General features: G+C 47.1%; 1 protein-coding gene across 1 annotated transcript in view; it reads left to right on the top strand.

Moving 5' to 3' along the window:
- The window catches only part of COL26A1 (collagen type XXVI alpha 1 chain), a 174,893-nt gene that overhangs the window by 43,330 nt on the left and 115,873 nt on the right, over positions 1-15,690 (top strand). Inside the window, exon 2 of the mRNA XM_060033158.1 lies at positions 327-449. Within this exon, the coding sequence (XP_059889141.1) occupies positions 327-449 (123 nt within the window). The remainder of the gene's footprint in view (positions 1-326; positions 450-15,690) is intronic.

The raw sequence follows: 15,690 nt of genomic DNA, 5'->3' as shown, positions 1-15,690 counted from the left end.
TATGAGCCCGTGTTCCCGTGTGTTCTCTTCATCTCGCCGACCGTCTTCCCCTCCAGAGTGGGATTTCCTGACAGGGGGACAGCCTTTATCACTGATTTCGCACGGAGTGTTTGAAGACTGAAATGATGCTGGGGCTTCATGGCTAGGGGGTGTGGGTACTCTCCCGTCCCCTTAGACCGGTACGCAGGGTCTCAGTGGGCCCCTTACCCAGGAGCACCGTCCCTCAGGCTTGTGGAGGGGCCCCTCCTCGGCCCGCACGGCCTTTTGGTCCACAGTCGGCACCTCAGGAACAGGCAGGACTGACCTGACTGTCGCTCTCCCCACAGGCACTGGTGCTATCACACGGTGACACGGACGGTGTCCTGCCAGGTGCAGAACGGCTCAGAGACAGTGGTCCAGCGCGTGTACCAGAGCTGCCGGTGGCCCGGGCCCTGCGCCAACCTCGTGAGGTAAAGGCCGCGGGGCTGAGCAGCTCTGCCTTGCCTGTCTGTTCCCTTGGATGAATCCAACCCTCGCACAGCTGCTGGGATAGGGGGGTTGACTCTCGGAAACAGAGTTGGATATGCATTTATGGAGCACCTTTTGTGTACGGGGCCTGGGGGGTGTGCGTGCGCAAAGATGAAAGGGACGTGCTCCCCACACGGAAGAGTCCTCACAATCCAGTGGGTATTTGATGAGCAGAAGGGCCAGGTGAGGCCCCCTCACACACCTCCCCACAAGCCCCGCCCCCTCATAGGCCCGCCCCCACAGCCACGCCCCCTCAAGCCGGCCCCTTTCACAGTCTTGCTCCTCTCGCCAGTGCCTTCCGCTCCCAGCCCTCAGCAGCTCCTCGGCATTCACAGGGAGAGCTCTGAATGAATGACCAGACTTTCTGGGTCTCTGAGACCCCACCTTGCAGTGCCTCGTTGTCCTCTCCCCCTCCAGGCCCTGCTCCAGCTCCAGGGACTGGCTTCCCTTACACCCTCACCCCCACACCTCTCCAGCCCTGCGTTTCTGCCTCAAAGACCCTTCCTCATCTCTGCCTGGGACCACCCTCCTCAAACTCCAAATCCCTTTCCCTTCTATGTTAAGAGAGCACTTTGTGCCCTCCACTGAAAGGACTTACTGCATGAGGTCTGTATTAGGCAAGGTTCTCCAGAGAAACAGAACCAATAGAATGTGTGTGTGTGTGTGTGTGTGTGTGTGTGTGTGTTGGATAGATATATAGGAGATGGAGAGATTTTTAAGGAATTGGCTCATGTGGTGGTAGAGATTGGCACATCCAAAAGCTGCAGGATAGGGTAATGGGCCAGAGACCCAGAGAAGAACTGATGTTTCAGAAGGAATCAGAAGGCAATCAGATGACAGAATTTACTCTTCCTCAGAGGAAGTCAGTCTTCTTCTGAAAGCCTTCACCTGATTGGATGAGGCCCACCACATTATGGAGGGTCATCTGCTTTACTCAAAGTTTACCGCCTTGATGTTACTCTCATCTAAAGAAATACTTTCATGGCAACATCCATCCGCATTTGACCAAATATCTGGGTACTGTCACTCAACCAAGTTGACGCATAAAATTAACCATCAGAGGGTCATCATGAGTTGGATATGTTTTCATCACCAGAGATGGAGAATGAGCCCATGCATGAGTCAGGGCCTGTGCCCACACAGTGCTGTCCCCTGTGGGGCTCACCATGGAGCTGACACCAGAATCAGCCTGCAGCATGAATTAGTGGGACCCACAAATGTGGCAGAGAATCTGATCCTGGGCCAGAATTATTATTGTTTGTTTTTATTATGAAGATAACGATGCATACTCACTGCAGAAAAAGTTCAAACATTCGGTAATAACTGAATAAGGTAAAGAATGAGCATTCTTTCCTCTCCCAATGCCACCTCCATAATCCCATTATTAAGATGTCATTCCAGACTTTTTTCTCCACTTATACGTATATATGTAAATATATTTTCTTTTTTTTTAAATTTATGTTTTATTGAAGTATAGTTGAATTACAATGTTGTGTTAATTACTGCTGCACAGCAAAGTGACTCAGTTATACATATATATACATTCTTTTCATATTCTTTTCCATTATGGTTTATCACAGGATATTGAATATAGTTCCCTGTGCTATACAGTAGGACCTTGTTGTTTATCCATTCTATATATACCAGTTTGTATCTGCTAATCCCAAGCTCCCAATCCCCTCCCCACCACCCTTAGCAACCACCAGTCTCTTCTCTATGTCCCTGATTATAAATGTATTTTCTTAAACAAATACTAAATGATGTTATTTTGTTCTACAACTTGCTTTTCCCCCAGAAAAATATTTTGAAATATATTCCCATAGAGCCACCTCATTTTTAACAGCTGTGTAGTATTCCACTGTAGAAAAGCATCATCATTTATTTCCCATGTCCTCAGTTGATGGATATTTAAGTGGTTTCCTAGTTTAGCCATTCCAGACCATGCTTCAATTGCATCATTATATATATTTTAATACTTTTACAAGTGTTTTTTAAAAAATATTTATTTATTTGGTTGTACTGGTTCTTAGTTGCGGCAGACAGGCTCCTTAGTTGCAGCTTGTGGGCTCCTCAGTTGCGGCATGCATGTGGGATCTAGTTCCCTGACCAGGGATTGAACCTGGACCCCCTGCATTGGGAGCATGGAGTCTTAACCACTGGACCACCAAGGAAGTCCCTACAAGTGTTTTTTTTTTTTTTTTCAAACTTTTTTTTGGGAACAATTTTAGATTTACGTAAGTGTTGCAAAAAATAGTAAACAGAGTTTCTGCATAACTTTTCCTTTCACCCAGCTTCCCTGTCTTAGTCCGTTTGGGCTGCTATATCAAACCACCGTAGACTGGGTGGCTTAAACAACAAACATTTATTTCTCACAGTTCTGGAGGCTGAGAAGTCCAAGATCAAGGTGCTGGCAGATTCATTGTCTGGAGAGAGCTCTTTTCTTGGTTCACAGACAGCCCTCTTCTCAATGTATCTTCACACGGCAGAGGAGATGAGGGAGTTCCCTGGTGTCTCTTTTATAAGGGCACTAATCCCATTCATGAGGGCTCCACCCTCATGAACTAATCACCTCCCAAAGTCCCCACCTCCAAATATCATTACACTGGGGATTAGGTTTTAACACATGAATTTAGTGGGGTGACACAAATATTGAGTCTATAGCATAACCCTAAGATTAATATCTTCTGGGGCTTCCCTGGCAGTCCAGTGGTTGGGACTTCGCCTTCCAATGCAGGGGGTGTGGGTTCGATCCCCGGTTGGGGAGCTAAGATCCCACATGCCTTGCAGCCAAAAAAACCAGAACATAAAACAGAAGCAATATTGTAACAAATTCAATAAAGACTTTAAAAATGGTCCACATCAAAAAGAATCTTAAAAAAAAGATTAATATCTTCTATAACCATAGTACAATTATCCAAGCCAAGAAATTAACAACAATGCAATACTGTAAACTAAGACCTTATTCAAATTTTACCAACTGTCCCACTAATATCATTTTTCTGTTATTTTTTTCCCCATTTTTCATTTAAGTTGTCATATCTCCTTAGTCTCCTCTAATCTGGGGCCATTTCTTAGTCTTACTTTGTCTTTCACGACCTTAACACTTGTGAAAGTACTGGCCAGTTATTTGATGGAGGTTATGCATTTTTGGCAAGGAGACTGTAAAAGGCATGTTGTACCTTTCTCAGGGCATCATATTAAGAGGTACATCAATCAATACTGGTGATGTTAACTTTGATCACTTGATTAAGGTGGTGTCTGCCAGGTTTCTCCACTGCTGTGTAATTATTTCTCCCTTTTTCATTTATAAGTATCTTGTGGGGAGATATCTGAGTCTAGACAAACGTCCTGTTCCTCATCCTATTTTCACCCAGTAATTTTAGCATCCATTGGTGATTCTTGCTTGCTATAATTATTACTATGGTGTTGGCCAAATAGTGATTTTCTATTTTCATCATTTTTTAGTAGTAGAGGTTCTTAACTTGGGGTCCGCATGGTACACAAGTGTTTTTATATACTCATTCTGCAGGAGGAATGGCTAAGTAAATGGATACGTCCATTAAAAATTGAAGGCAAAAGACTGCTTTTATTTTATTTTATTTTAGATTTATTTGTTTATTTATATTTTATTTTTGGCTGCGTTGGGTCTTTGTTGCTACGTGCGGGCTTTCTCTAGTTGTGGTGAGTGGGGGCTACTCTTCCTTGCAGTGTGCAGGCCTCTCATTGCAGTGGCTTCTCTTGTTGCGGAGCACGGGCTCTAGGTGCGCGGGCTCAGTAGTTGTGGCGCACAGAGTTAGTTGCTCCACAGCATGTGGGATCTTCCCGGACCAGGGATCGAACCCGTGTCCCCTGCATTGGCAGGCGGATTGTTAATCACCGTGCCATCAGGGAAGTCCCTAAAGGACTGCTTTTAAATGCTGTGCTAGAGGGATGGCCAATGGATCCATAATGAAGAAAAGATGCTGACCCCCTTTCCTTTTCAGCAGAGGGCACAGAGACACCCCCACCTTTCCCTCCCTCCCTCATCTCCCAGGAGCCGAATTCCAAGAACCTCCTGCCTTTCTCATCATCAGGGAGCATCAGATGACCAGGTCACCACCTCCCGATCCTGGGAGCATCTTCTGAGAAGAAGGGTCTTTGGAGTCTGGTCTGTAAGTGGACCTGACAGTGTGGATCCTGCTCAGTGTTGGAGTGGCTGCCCTGCCCTTCAAACAGCGAAGCTGCTGATGGGTCCCAGAATTCAGGCCACTGAGAAGCAAGGCTATGCCTGTCTCACAGTTCCGCCCCCACCAGTCTCGCTTTTTGCAAGTGGGGAGCCGAGCTTGGAAGTGGCTCTTTACAAGACATGGGATTTGACTTCAGCAAACTCATATTGTCTTTGGAGTTGAGGCACACGAAGAGCTTATGCCTCGACTTTAGCCACAGTCCCGTGTGTTGGGTGCACCCCACGGTCAGCTCCCAAGGTGGAAGCAAAAAAGAGCACGTACGCATGTGCGCACACACACACGTGCCGTTGTATTGTATTTGGGTTTAGAGAATGAACTGTCAGGATTCCCTTTACTGAAAAACCTTGGAAGGAAGGGAACAGTTGGCTGGCTTTCTTAATGTCAAAATTACAGCTTGAGGTTTTTATATTTTCTAAATACAATAAGGCACCTTTAAGAAAAGCCAAACGAGCTAAGTACTGAATTACTGACCTCAACTGAAAAAATGTTAAATGATCATTAATTTTCACAACTGCCCTTTGCTTTAGGACTTAAGAAATCACAGGAATAACGTTTCAGAAGCATCAGGGTCTTGTCTTTGGGGTGGGTGTTTACAGGCCTTTCAGGGAGGCCTCTCCCTCTCCTTGGCATCAGGAGCTGAGAACAGAATGTTCAATCAGAGCAGACGTGCATTTGTCACGAGCCTTCCCTCTGCCTTCAAAACGTAGCCAGCAGGAACTTTGTGAAGGAAAATTTATTTCCCATTCTTTCAAGGAATTCTGTATTTCTGATGTAATTGTCATTTCTACTTCTGTTATCGTTATTTGTTAAGGAAGGAGGGGTTACCCCACTTTTCTTCCTCACCAGTAACACACATCTGAGTTAGGACTGGGGTGTACCCCCTTTGTGGTCTCTGGCTGCTGGCTGGGCAGGAGGGTGGTGGGTTGCTCCCTGGTGACCTGGGGTATCACGTGCGTCCTGCTTTCAGGTCCCAGTTCCGCTGGTTTCACATACGATGCATTGTTTCTGTAGCAGCCACCTCACTTGTGTCCCCACGTCCCTCCTGTCCCCCTCCAGTTCCTTCTGGCCGATCATGGCACGACCCTACTCCAAATCTTCCAGAAGCTTCCATCTCACCTAAAAGTCCACACCTCTCTCTGCGGCCAACCAAGGTCTCATGTGACGTGGACCCTTTTCTCTTCCTGACCCCGTGGCCTTTCATGGGCTGCCTCGCCCCTTGGGCTCCGGTCACACGGACCTTGCTGGCCTGGAGGCTGCGTCCCTCCTCAGAGCTTCACATTTGCTTGTCCTTTTGCCTCGACTGCTTTCACCCCGAGAAACTGGAAAAGCTGGATCTCCTTACGTGATTCAGTTCTCTGCTCCAGCGTCTGTCTTACCTCAGACCCCATAATTCTCCAGCCTTTATCCCACTTAATCTTTTTTTTAAAAATTTACTTATTTTTAGCTGCGTTGAGTCTTTGTTGCTGCACGTGGGCTTCCCCTAGTTGCGGCGAGTGGGGCCACTCCTCGTTGCGGTGCATGGGCCTCTCATTGCGGGAGCTTCTCCCGTGGCAGAGCCCGGGCTCCAGGCGCACAGGCCTAGTAGCTGTGGCACGTGGGCCCAGCAGTTGTGGCACATGGGCTCAGTAGTTGTGGCACGCGGGCTCTAGAGCACAGGCTCCATGGCATGGGGGATCTTCCTGGACCAGGGCTCGAACCTGTGTCCCCTGCATTGGCGGGTAGATTCTCAACCACCGCACCACCAGGGAAGCCCTAGCCCGCTTAATCTTATTCTTAGCATTTGTCACTCTCTGACCCACAGTGTTCATCCTGTGGTCAGCCTGGTCATCGTCTGCCTGGCCCTCTAGCCTGGGGGCTGGGGGAGGGTGGGGGCTGTCTTACTCCCTTCTGTACCCCCAGTGCCTAGCGTTCTAGGGGCTCAAGAAACCTTGAAAAAGCCTTACCGAATTGATGGTTCTATGTCGGGAGGGTGAAATGAGATAAAGTTGTCAGAACACTTTGAAATCGCGCACAGCGAGTGCGTGATGGTGAGCTGTGAGCACAGGTCTTTATGGAGCAAAGTTCTTGTCTTCTAAACTGGTCTGCAAACTTGCAATGAGGAGATGGAGGCTCAGAGAGGCAAAATGACTTGCTCAAGGTCACAAGGAGAGTCACAGGGACTGGGTTGGGTTTGCTGCTGGCCCATCAAGCAGGCCCCATTGGGATGCTCCTGAGGTTTCAGGGCCCAGCTCCCTTTTCCCCCAAATGAACGTTTGTAGACCTCCTCCTGTATACAGGCCCCGAGGCTCCCAGGAGAGTGCGGGTGAGAACACACACCAGTTCCTGACTTGGAGAGATGACGGTGGGGTTGGGGAGGGGAACAGTAGTCAGAGCAGCACAGTAACAAGTGCACAGTTATGTCTGTCCCTGGTGCTGTGGGGAGACCGAGTGGGGCCCAGACCCGCGGGGAGAGCTTTCCTGAGCTGGGGCAACCTGTGAGGGGAGTTTTCCGAGGTAAGAAAGAGCTCCAGGGATTGCCCTGGTGATCCAGGGGTTAAGACTCCGCACTTCCAGCGCAGGGGCAGGGGGCATGGGTTCGATCCCTGGTCTGGGAACTAAGATCCCACATGCCGCGGGGTGCGGCCAAAGCATAAAGACAAGCTCCGGACTGTATAGCCCTGTCTCAGCGAGATGATTGTTTCTTAGTCTAATTTTTTAAAGCATACTTTTACAGTTTTCTTAAGAGTCTGCATGCTGCAAAATCTGTGTGCTGGGCTGATTACCCAGAGCAGAGCCTCAGGGCGGGAGGAGCTTGGGAGGTCCCTGGGAGCCCTTTGAGGCAGAGACTGTGTCTTATGCGTGTTTTCCTGTGTCTCACAATACCTTGGGCTGAAAACAATAGATGACATTGCTGAAAGAGGCTTCGATAACAGGAGCCTATTAATCTCACAACCATCTGGAAGAGCTGCTTCCGTTTGGGCCGATGATATGCTCAAGATCTCGGCCTCCTTTATCTTCCTCTCTGCCAGCCCCTGTGTGTCGGCCACATGGTTCCTCAAGAGTATAGAAGGGCGGCAGCAGCTCCAGGCATCACGTCTCATATAACCGTGTCCCAAAAAAGGAGGAAAGGGGATTTGGCATCGTTATTTTCCTATCAGAGAGGATTGTCTTTACCAGAGCCTTCAGCTGATTCCCCTGATGTTTCATTGGCCCGGATTTGTGCTCTCAGCCTGCCTTTCCCCACCTCTAAAATGGGAGTGATAGAGTGCTCCTTAAGAGGTTGTTGGAGGATGGTTTGAAGTTCAGTGGGGGAAGTCCCGCACAGACCCTGGCTCGTAAGAAGTGCTCTGGGAATGCAACCTGAGGCCGGGCCATGGCTCAGCTAAGAACAAAAACAGACTCACAGATAGAGAGAACAGACTCGTGGTTGCCAACGGGGAAGGGGAGTAGGGGAGGGCAGGAATGGGAGTTTGGGATTAGCAGAGGCAAACTATTATATATAGGATGGATAAACAACAAGGTCCTACTGTATAGCACAGGGAACTATATTCAGTATCCTGTGACAACCCATAATGGAGAAGAATATGAAAAAGAATATATATATATATATATATATGTATGACTGATTCATTTTGCTGTACAGCAGAAATGAACGCAACATTGTAAATCAACTATACTTCAATAAAATTTAAAAAAATAAATAAAGAAGCAGATCCCAGGAAAACCACCCCAAGGCAGCTCCCAGCAGGTAGTTCAGGCCTGGGCGTGCTCTGAGCTTGCATTTCGCATTCTGAGGTTAGGGTGGCAAACCCCAGCTGAACCCCCATAGCCGCCTTGTGCTGTGTTCTCTTGTTTGTAATCCTGGCTACTCAGCTGTGTCTTGCCATGCTTCAATCCGCCGTTCCCTTCATTTCTGGAAACATTTTGGATGCTTTGATTTGTGTTCGCACAGAATTTTGCACAGGAAACAAGATGGTACATGACTGTGGCGTGATCAGTGGCGGACTGCCTCTCCCAATTCTCCATTTCACCCTCCATCTTACCATCCCTTTGATCTCTAGGACATGAACAGATCCAAGATTTCTTACCTTTTTTCTTTTTTAAAAAATGGAGACATAATTGACACACAACATTGTGTAAGTTTGAGTTGTACAAGTTGATACATTTATATATTACAGTCTAACTGCTGCAGTAGCTTTTGCCAACACCTTATCACGTCACATGAGTATCTAGCTTTCTGGTCATGACGACACAGGAAAGAGAAAGAGGGAGGGTGACTCATTCTCATGAGAGCAGGTGCAAATTTGTCCAGATCCCCGTGAATGTTTTGATTGGGGCTGATATAGTTTAGCTTGTGCACAATGTCCCCCAAATGTGTCATCTAAGATGATGTGATCGTGTTTGAACAGATATTTGTCCACATTTCACTGGAAAAGGAAGAGGCTGTTCTCACCATCGCATACTAAAGACACCCAGGCTCCCCCCACTGCTTTTCTCCTCCCTTATTTCCTTCTTCATTTCTGACTCTTGGAGGAGTTTTCCTTTTGATCCTGGGAATAATTCACCTGCGCTCTCTTTCTCTCTGTGGCATTTTGTTTACTTTGTTCTATGCATCTCACGCCTCCTTGCCATCGCTATAGCCTGTTATGGGGGTTGGGGGGTATACAGTAAGGTGGGCTTCAGAGTCCAAAAGACCAGCTGTGTGACTTTGAGCAAGTTACTTGCCCTCTCTGAGCCTTATTTCTAAAACGGAGACAATGCCTCTCTTATAGGGCGGTTGTTAGGATTCCAGGAGAGAAAGTGCTAGTTCGTGCTGTGTGTGTGTGATGTGTTTTGGGACATGCTAATGACAGTTATTTGTTAACTGTTATTTTCCGTTGGCCAGTGAATTCCTTCTGCCTTGGAGGTCCAGCTGCACCCTCCCAGGCAGAAGTGATAAGTCCTTCAGTTATATTCCCCCAGAATCTTATTTGTCCTCTCCTAGAGCACAGCTGGACTTGTTTTAGTTAATTGTCTGCCTGGCCAGCTCTCCTCTTGCTGGAGTCTGTCCCTCAAGGGCAGGGGGTGTCTGCTCGTCACCTTGAGATCCCCTGGGTGTCTGCCTGGAGAAGGTTATCACGAACTTGGTAAAGTTTTGCCCACATCCCCCTCCTTTCTGCTTCCTGTCCCCCACTCCCCCACTGGCTGGGGTGCTCCCACCCTATAAGGAAGGGTTTCCCTCAGCTGGATCCCTTCACCAGAGGTGTGACACACCTCAGGGGAATTTATCTTTAACTGAAGACTCCTGGACCAGGCTTCACCAGGTCCTGTGTAGAATTGTGGGCAGTCCAACCAGAAAAGAATAAACATGACAAGGAAGCTTGTAGGACCCTAAACGTCCTGTCTTCTTCTGGCCGTGTTTGGAAACGGGGCTCCATCCCAATTCCCTCGTGTGGCTGTGACAGTGTGACCAGAAGGGAGGACATGGGGCCCCAGCCTAGTTGTCAGGAGAGCGTGTCTGAGCCCCAGTAGGGAAGGGCTAGAATGTCGGGTGTAACGGGGCTGTTGTCTCGGGCAGTGAGCCTGCTGGTGGGAAGGGCTGGTTGGTGGGTGGGGCCAGGAAGTGAGAGCCGAGGGGCTCTGGGTGGCATGTGATTGGGCGCCGCCCGGGGAGGGGAGGGGAGGGGATGCTCTCTGACCTGTGTATCTGGAGCCTGTGGTCCAGTCAGGAGCCCTGTCTTCATCCCTGGCTGTTTGCTGGTCTCCTCCTCCCTTCTCCCCAATTTGGGTGCTGAGTCTGGGCCCGGATCCTAGTCCGTCCCTCTCCCCCGACTCCATTCACTCACCGTGAGCTCGATCCGGAGTCAAACTTAATAAATGGTTGCTGGTGGGCCTGCCCAGTCACCTGGACACGGCCGTCCACGGGCGTCCCCTCCTTGGAGTCCAGGCAATGGCCTCCTCCCTCTCCTAGAGGTGCGCTTAGCTTTGCCTAGAAATAGGTAACATGATTTGGGGTGCTCGGAAAACCCCTGTCCCCGGAATATCCCTTCCCAGGAGGCCTGGAATGTCTTGTTTGTTCACTCATTCATTCATTCATTCATGTTTGCCTGGAGGCCGGCTGTATGCCAGGCCCTGGCCAAAAGAGAGCACATGACTGTCTGTCTCTCTTCAAAGAGATGACTGTCCAGGAGCGAGGAAGGATGGTTTGAATGGCGGCTGGGGTCCGAGGTAAGCCAGGCGCTTCAACCTGACAGGGGGCTTGGGAAGGCTCCTGGGACGAGGTGACGTCTGAGCTGAGGCAGGGCCTCGCAGCAAAGAAACAGAACAGCTGGTGGCCACAATGGGAGGGGCTCAGGGGCTCCAGACCCCTGCATGGGGCTGGGTGATGACAGATGAGGGGGCACATGAAGCAGGGGTAGGGGGACCACAGGCCTAATGCACTCAGCTGAGGGGTTGGGGCTTAGCTGGTCCTTCCCTTCGATTCTGCAGCATCTGGTCCAGGAGCCTTCAGTTAAATAGAATTATCTCCCCACCCCTCCTGCCAAGATAACTGGCTGAGGGACTGCTTTCTCCTTTGATGGGAGCACCTTGGGCAGCGAGAGCCCAAAGCAGGAGGGAGGAGGCAGAAAGGAGTGTGAGCTGGGTGAGAAGCCCTCTACCCATCACATTTGTGCCTGAGGAGTGCCCTGCTGGCTCAGAGCTCTGGGTTTTCTCAGAGGAGCAGGCTGGCCCCGCTCTACCATCTGCAGAGCCGTAGGAGATGGAGCCGGACTCAGGCATGATGGGGGCCTACCTGCACCCCCTCCCCTACCCCGCAGAACAGAGTGCCTGGGTCCTAGGGCCCTTCTACCCAGGCAGAGGGGACCCTTTAGGGAGGCCACTCTGGCCCTCCTTCAGCCATGCCCATCCTCATGGGGCAAGGAGTCCATGAGGCCAGGGGGATGTGTCCATCTGGAGCCTATGCCCCACTTCTAGACCATTCTCTGGATACCTGGCTAAACAGCCCTGAGTGGCTTCCAGGCCTGCCCTGGCCTCTTCCTTGAATCTTGGGGACGGTGCCCGTGGTGGGTGCACCACAAGCCTTAAGAGGAGGGGGAGGGGAGTGAGGCGCATGGATGGAGCTGGGACGTGCAGGCTGGGTCCACACACCAAGTGTGGGATGGAGCTGAGGGTAGGAAGAGAAGGGGTGGGGATCGGGGTCTCACTTGTTTCGTTTGTAAAAATGATGCGTTGTATGAAGTTATTGGGGGGATTCAGTGCTGGGGCGATGGCATGTGTCGGCCAGTGTCTTGCTGGTGATATGCTCTTGATATGTTGGCTACGACTCCCAGGGAAGACATATAAATATCAAGTGACTCATGAGGGGGCACAGAGCTGGGTTGCTGCCGAGTGGTTGGAGCACCTGCACCAGCGCCCTCCTGCTGCCCATTCTGCTCAGTGTGAGTTCTGGGCTGGGACCACCACAGAGAGAAGGGGTTTCTGCAATTCTGCAGAATTCGGTTTGGGGATCAGCGGAACCATAATCCTTGGTGGTGCCTCTCTTTGCTGAGCGCTATGAAGTCAGCACATTATCTCATTACACCCCGATGACATTTTTATGACAAAACTGTGCAGGTGGGGGAAGGGAGGATGTGGTTATGAAAACATGAGTGTAACAGAATCTGGGCACACTGAAGCCGATTTGGAATGCACTAGAGGACTGGCATGTGTCCCCAATCCCTCCCTGTGCCCCCACCCACTCCCCCAGGAGCTCCACGTAGGCCTCTTTGTGTTTGTTCAACCACTCAAGCGTCTCAACAAATATTTATTAAGGGCCTACTTTGTGCCCCGGGGGGAATATAATGGAGAATAAGACCAAATCCTCTCTCTGATGGAGTTTCTATTCACGTAAATATGAAAACAGGAAAAAAATATTCCCTCCTAATGAGTTCAGGAAATTAAAATCGGGTAATGACTGAGAATAAATCCGGGCTACTTCAGAGGACATGGGAGAGAGATTCTTTGAAGAGATGATGTTGATGCTGAGTCATGAATGGTGAGAAAGAGCCTCCGTGTGAAGATGGGGTGGAGATAGTTGGTGCAAAGGCCCTGAGGCAGTGAGGTCCCAGATGAAGGAACAAAGAGAAAGGTCCATGTCCAGAAGCAGAGCAGGTGAGGAGGATACAGAGGCAGAGACTGATCTCAACAAGCTTAAGTTTGGAATTTATTGTAAGAGTACTGGGACGTCCTTGAAGGTTTTGAGTACTGATGATAAATGTCTTGATTTAGGTTTTTTAAAAAAATTAAACTTTTTGTTTCAAGATCATTGTAAATTCATTAGCAGTTGTAAGACATAATTTCATTGTGTTAAAATACACATAAATCAAAATTTGCTGTCTTAACCATTATTTCTTTCTTTTGGCCACGCCACATGGCATGCGGGAACTTAGTTCCCCAATCAGGGATTGAACCCATGCCCCCTGCAGTGGAAGCGTTGAGTCTTAACCACTGGACTGCCAGGGAAGTCGCGCCATCTTAACCATTTTTAAGTGTACAGTCAAGCAGTATTAAGTATGTCTATACTGCTGTGCAGCCATCACCACCATCCATCTCCATAATTCTTTGCATCTTGTAAAACTGAAACTCTACCCATTAAACAGTAACTCCCCATTCTCCCTTCCCTCCAGCCCCTGGAAACCACCATTACCACTAATCTGTTCTCCATTTCTATAATTTTGTCATTTCAAGAATGGAATCATACAGTGTATAACTTTTCAGGAATGGGTCTTTTTATTCATAATTCTCTGGAGATTCCTCCAGGCTGTTGGGTGTGTCAAGAAGTCTTTCCTTTTTATAGCTGAGTAGTATTCTGTAGTGTGGATGTGCCACAGTTAGTTTAACCATGTGTCTGTTAAAAGACATTTAAAAACGGCTGGGTCGTTTCCAGTTTGGGGCTATATTGAATAAAGCTGCTATAAACATTCATGAACATTCAAGTTTTTGTGTGAACATCAGTTTTTATTTCTTTGGGTAAATGCCCAGTAGTGTAATTGTTGGGTCATATGGTACTTGCATGTTTAGTTTTTAAAGAAACTGCCAGACTGTTTCCAGAGTGGCTGTACCATTTTACATTCCCACCAGCAACGTCTGAGTGATCCAGTTTCACGCATCCCTGCCAGCATTTGGTGTTGTCACAATATTTTATTTTAGCCATTCTGTGTAGTCTGTTTAATTGTGGTTTTAATTTGCATTTCCCTAAGGGCTAATAATGTTGAACATCTTTTCATGTGCTTATTTGTCATCCAGATATCTTCTTTTGGGAAATGTCTCTTCATGTCTCTTGCCCATTTTCTAATTGGATTTTTTTTTTTTTTTTTTTTACTGTGGAGGTTTGAGATGTCTTTATATATTCTAGATACTAGCCCATGGTCAGATACGTGGTTTTGCAAATATTTTCTCCCACTCTGTGGCTTGCCTTTTCATCTTCTTAACCCTCTTTTGCAGAGTCAAAGTTTTTAATTTCAACAAAGTCCAGTGGATCCATTTTTCATTTTATGGATCATGCTTTCGGTGTCAAGTCTAAGACCATTTTCTCCTATTTTTTTTTTTCTAAAAGTTTTAAGTTTTATATTTGACCCATAAGTCCGTGATCCATATTGGGTTGGTTTTTGCATGAGGCGTGTGATTTAGGGAGAGGTTCATTTTATTGGTCTATGGATATCCCAGCTACACCAGTACCATTTGTTGAAAACATCCTCCCTTCATTGAATTGCTTTTGCATGTTTGTCAAAAATCATTTGGGCACAGTTGTGTTGGTCTCTTTCTAAGTTCTCTTTTCTGTTCCATTGATATGTGTGTCTGCAGTTCTGCCAGTATCACACGGTCTCGATTGCTGTAGCTATGCAAGTCTTGGAATCGGGTAGATTGATTTTTCCCACTTTATTCATCTCTTTTGAAATTGTTTTCGCTACTATAGTTCCTATGTCTTTTCATATAAACTTTAGACTAATTTTGTCTATATCTACCAAAAATCTTCATGAGATTTTAACAGGAATTGCATTAAACCTGTATATCCACTTGGGGAAAATTGATATCTTTATTACATTGACTCTTCCAATCCAGAACTATGGATTTCATTTATTTAGATCTTTTTTCATTTATTTAGATATTTTTTATTTCTTTCATCTTTCTTCATTGATTTCTTGGATTTCTTATAGCTTTTGGCATACAAGTTCTATTCTTTTTTTTTTTTTTTGGAGTGATTGTAAATAGGTTTTTTTGGTACAGTTGGTAAAATTGTAAAAATGGTCAAATTGCTAGTATGGAGAAACACAGTTGATTTTTGTATGTTTGTCTTGGATCCTATGACCTTGCTGAATCCATGTATCAGTTCTGGGAGTTTTGGGGTCTATTCCTTGAGATTTTCTGCAAAGACAATCAAGTCATCTGTAAATAGAGACAGTCTTGATTCCTCGTTTCCAACCTGTAATGTCTGTTATTTCCTTTTCTCAACCTTTCACTGACTAGAACTTCCAGAACCTATAAATGAGTGGAGAGAATGCTTTGTTCCCAGTTATAGGGGGAAAGCATTCCACCATCAACTATAATGTTAACTGTAAAGTTTTTGTGCATGTTCTGTATCAAGTTGAGGAAATTCTATTATTATTTTTCTTGGAGTTTTTATCATGGGCACTGAATTTGGTCCAAAAATTTTTTTTGCATTGATTAACATGGTCATGTGATTTCTTTAGCTTGTGAATATGGTGATTACATTGACTAACTTTGCAATATTGAGCCAACATTGCATCCCTGGAATAAACTCCACTTGGCCATGGTATATAGTTTTTTTAATGTAATACTGAATTCTGTTTGCTAATATTTTGTTAAGGATTTTTGTGTCTGTATTCATGATGGATATCGGTCTGTAGTTTTCTGGTTTTGTACTGTCTTTGTCTGACGTTGGTATCAAGGTCTCATAAAATAAGTTAGGAAGTGCTCCCTCCTCTTTTATATTCTGGAA

The sequence above is a fragment of the Delphinus delphis genome, chromosome 15 (genome assembly GCF_949987515.2).
Source record: "Delphinus delphis chromosome 15, mDelDel1.2, whole genome shotgun sequence".
NCBI classification, from domain to species: Eukaryota; Metazoa; Chordata; class Mammalia; order Artiodactyla; family Delphinidae; genus Delphinus; species Delphinus delphis.
Note: the sequence above shows the minus strand (reverse complement) of the source record. Positions and strands in the feature narration are given on the sequence as shown.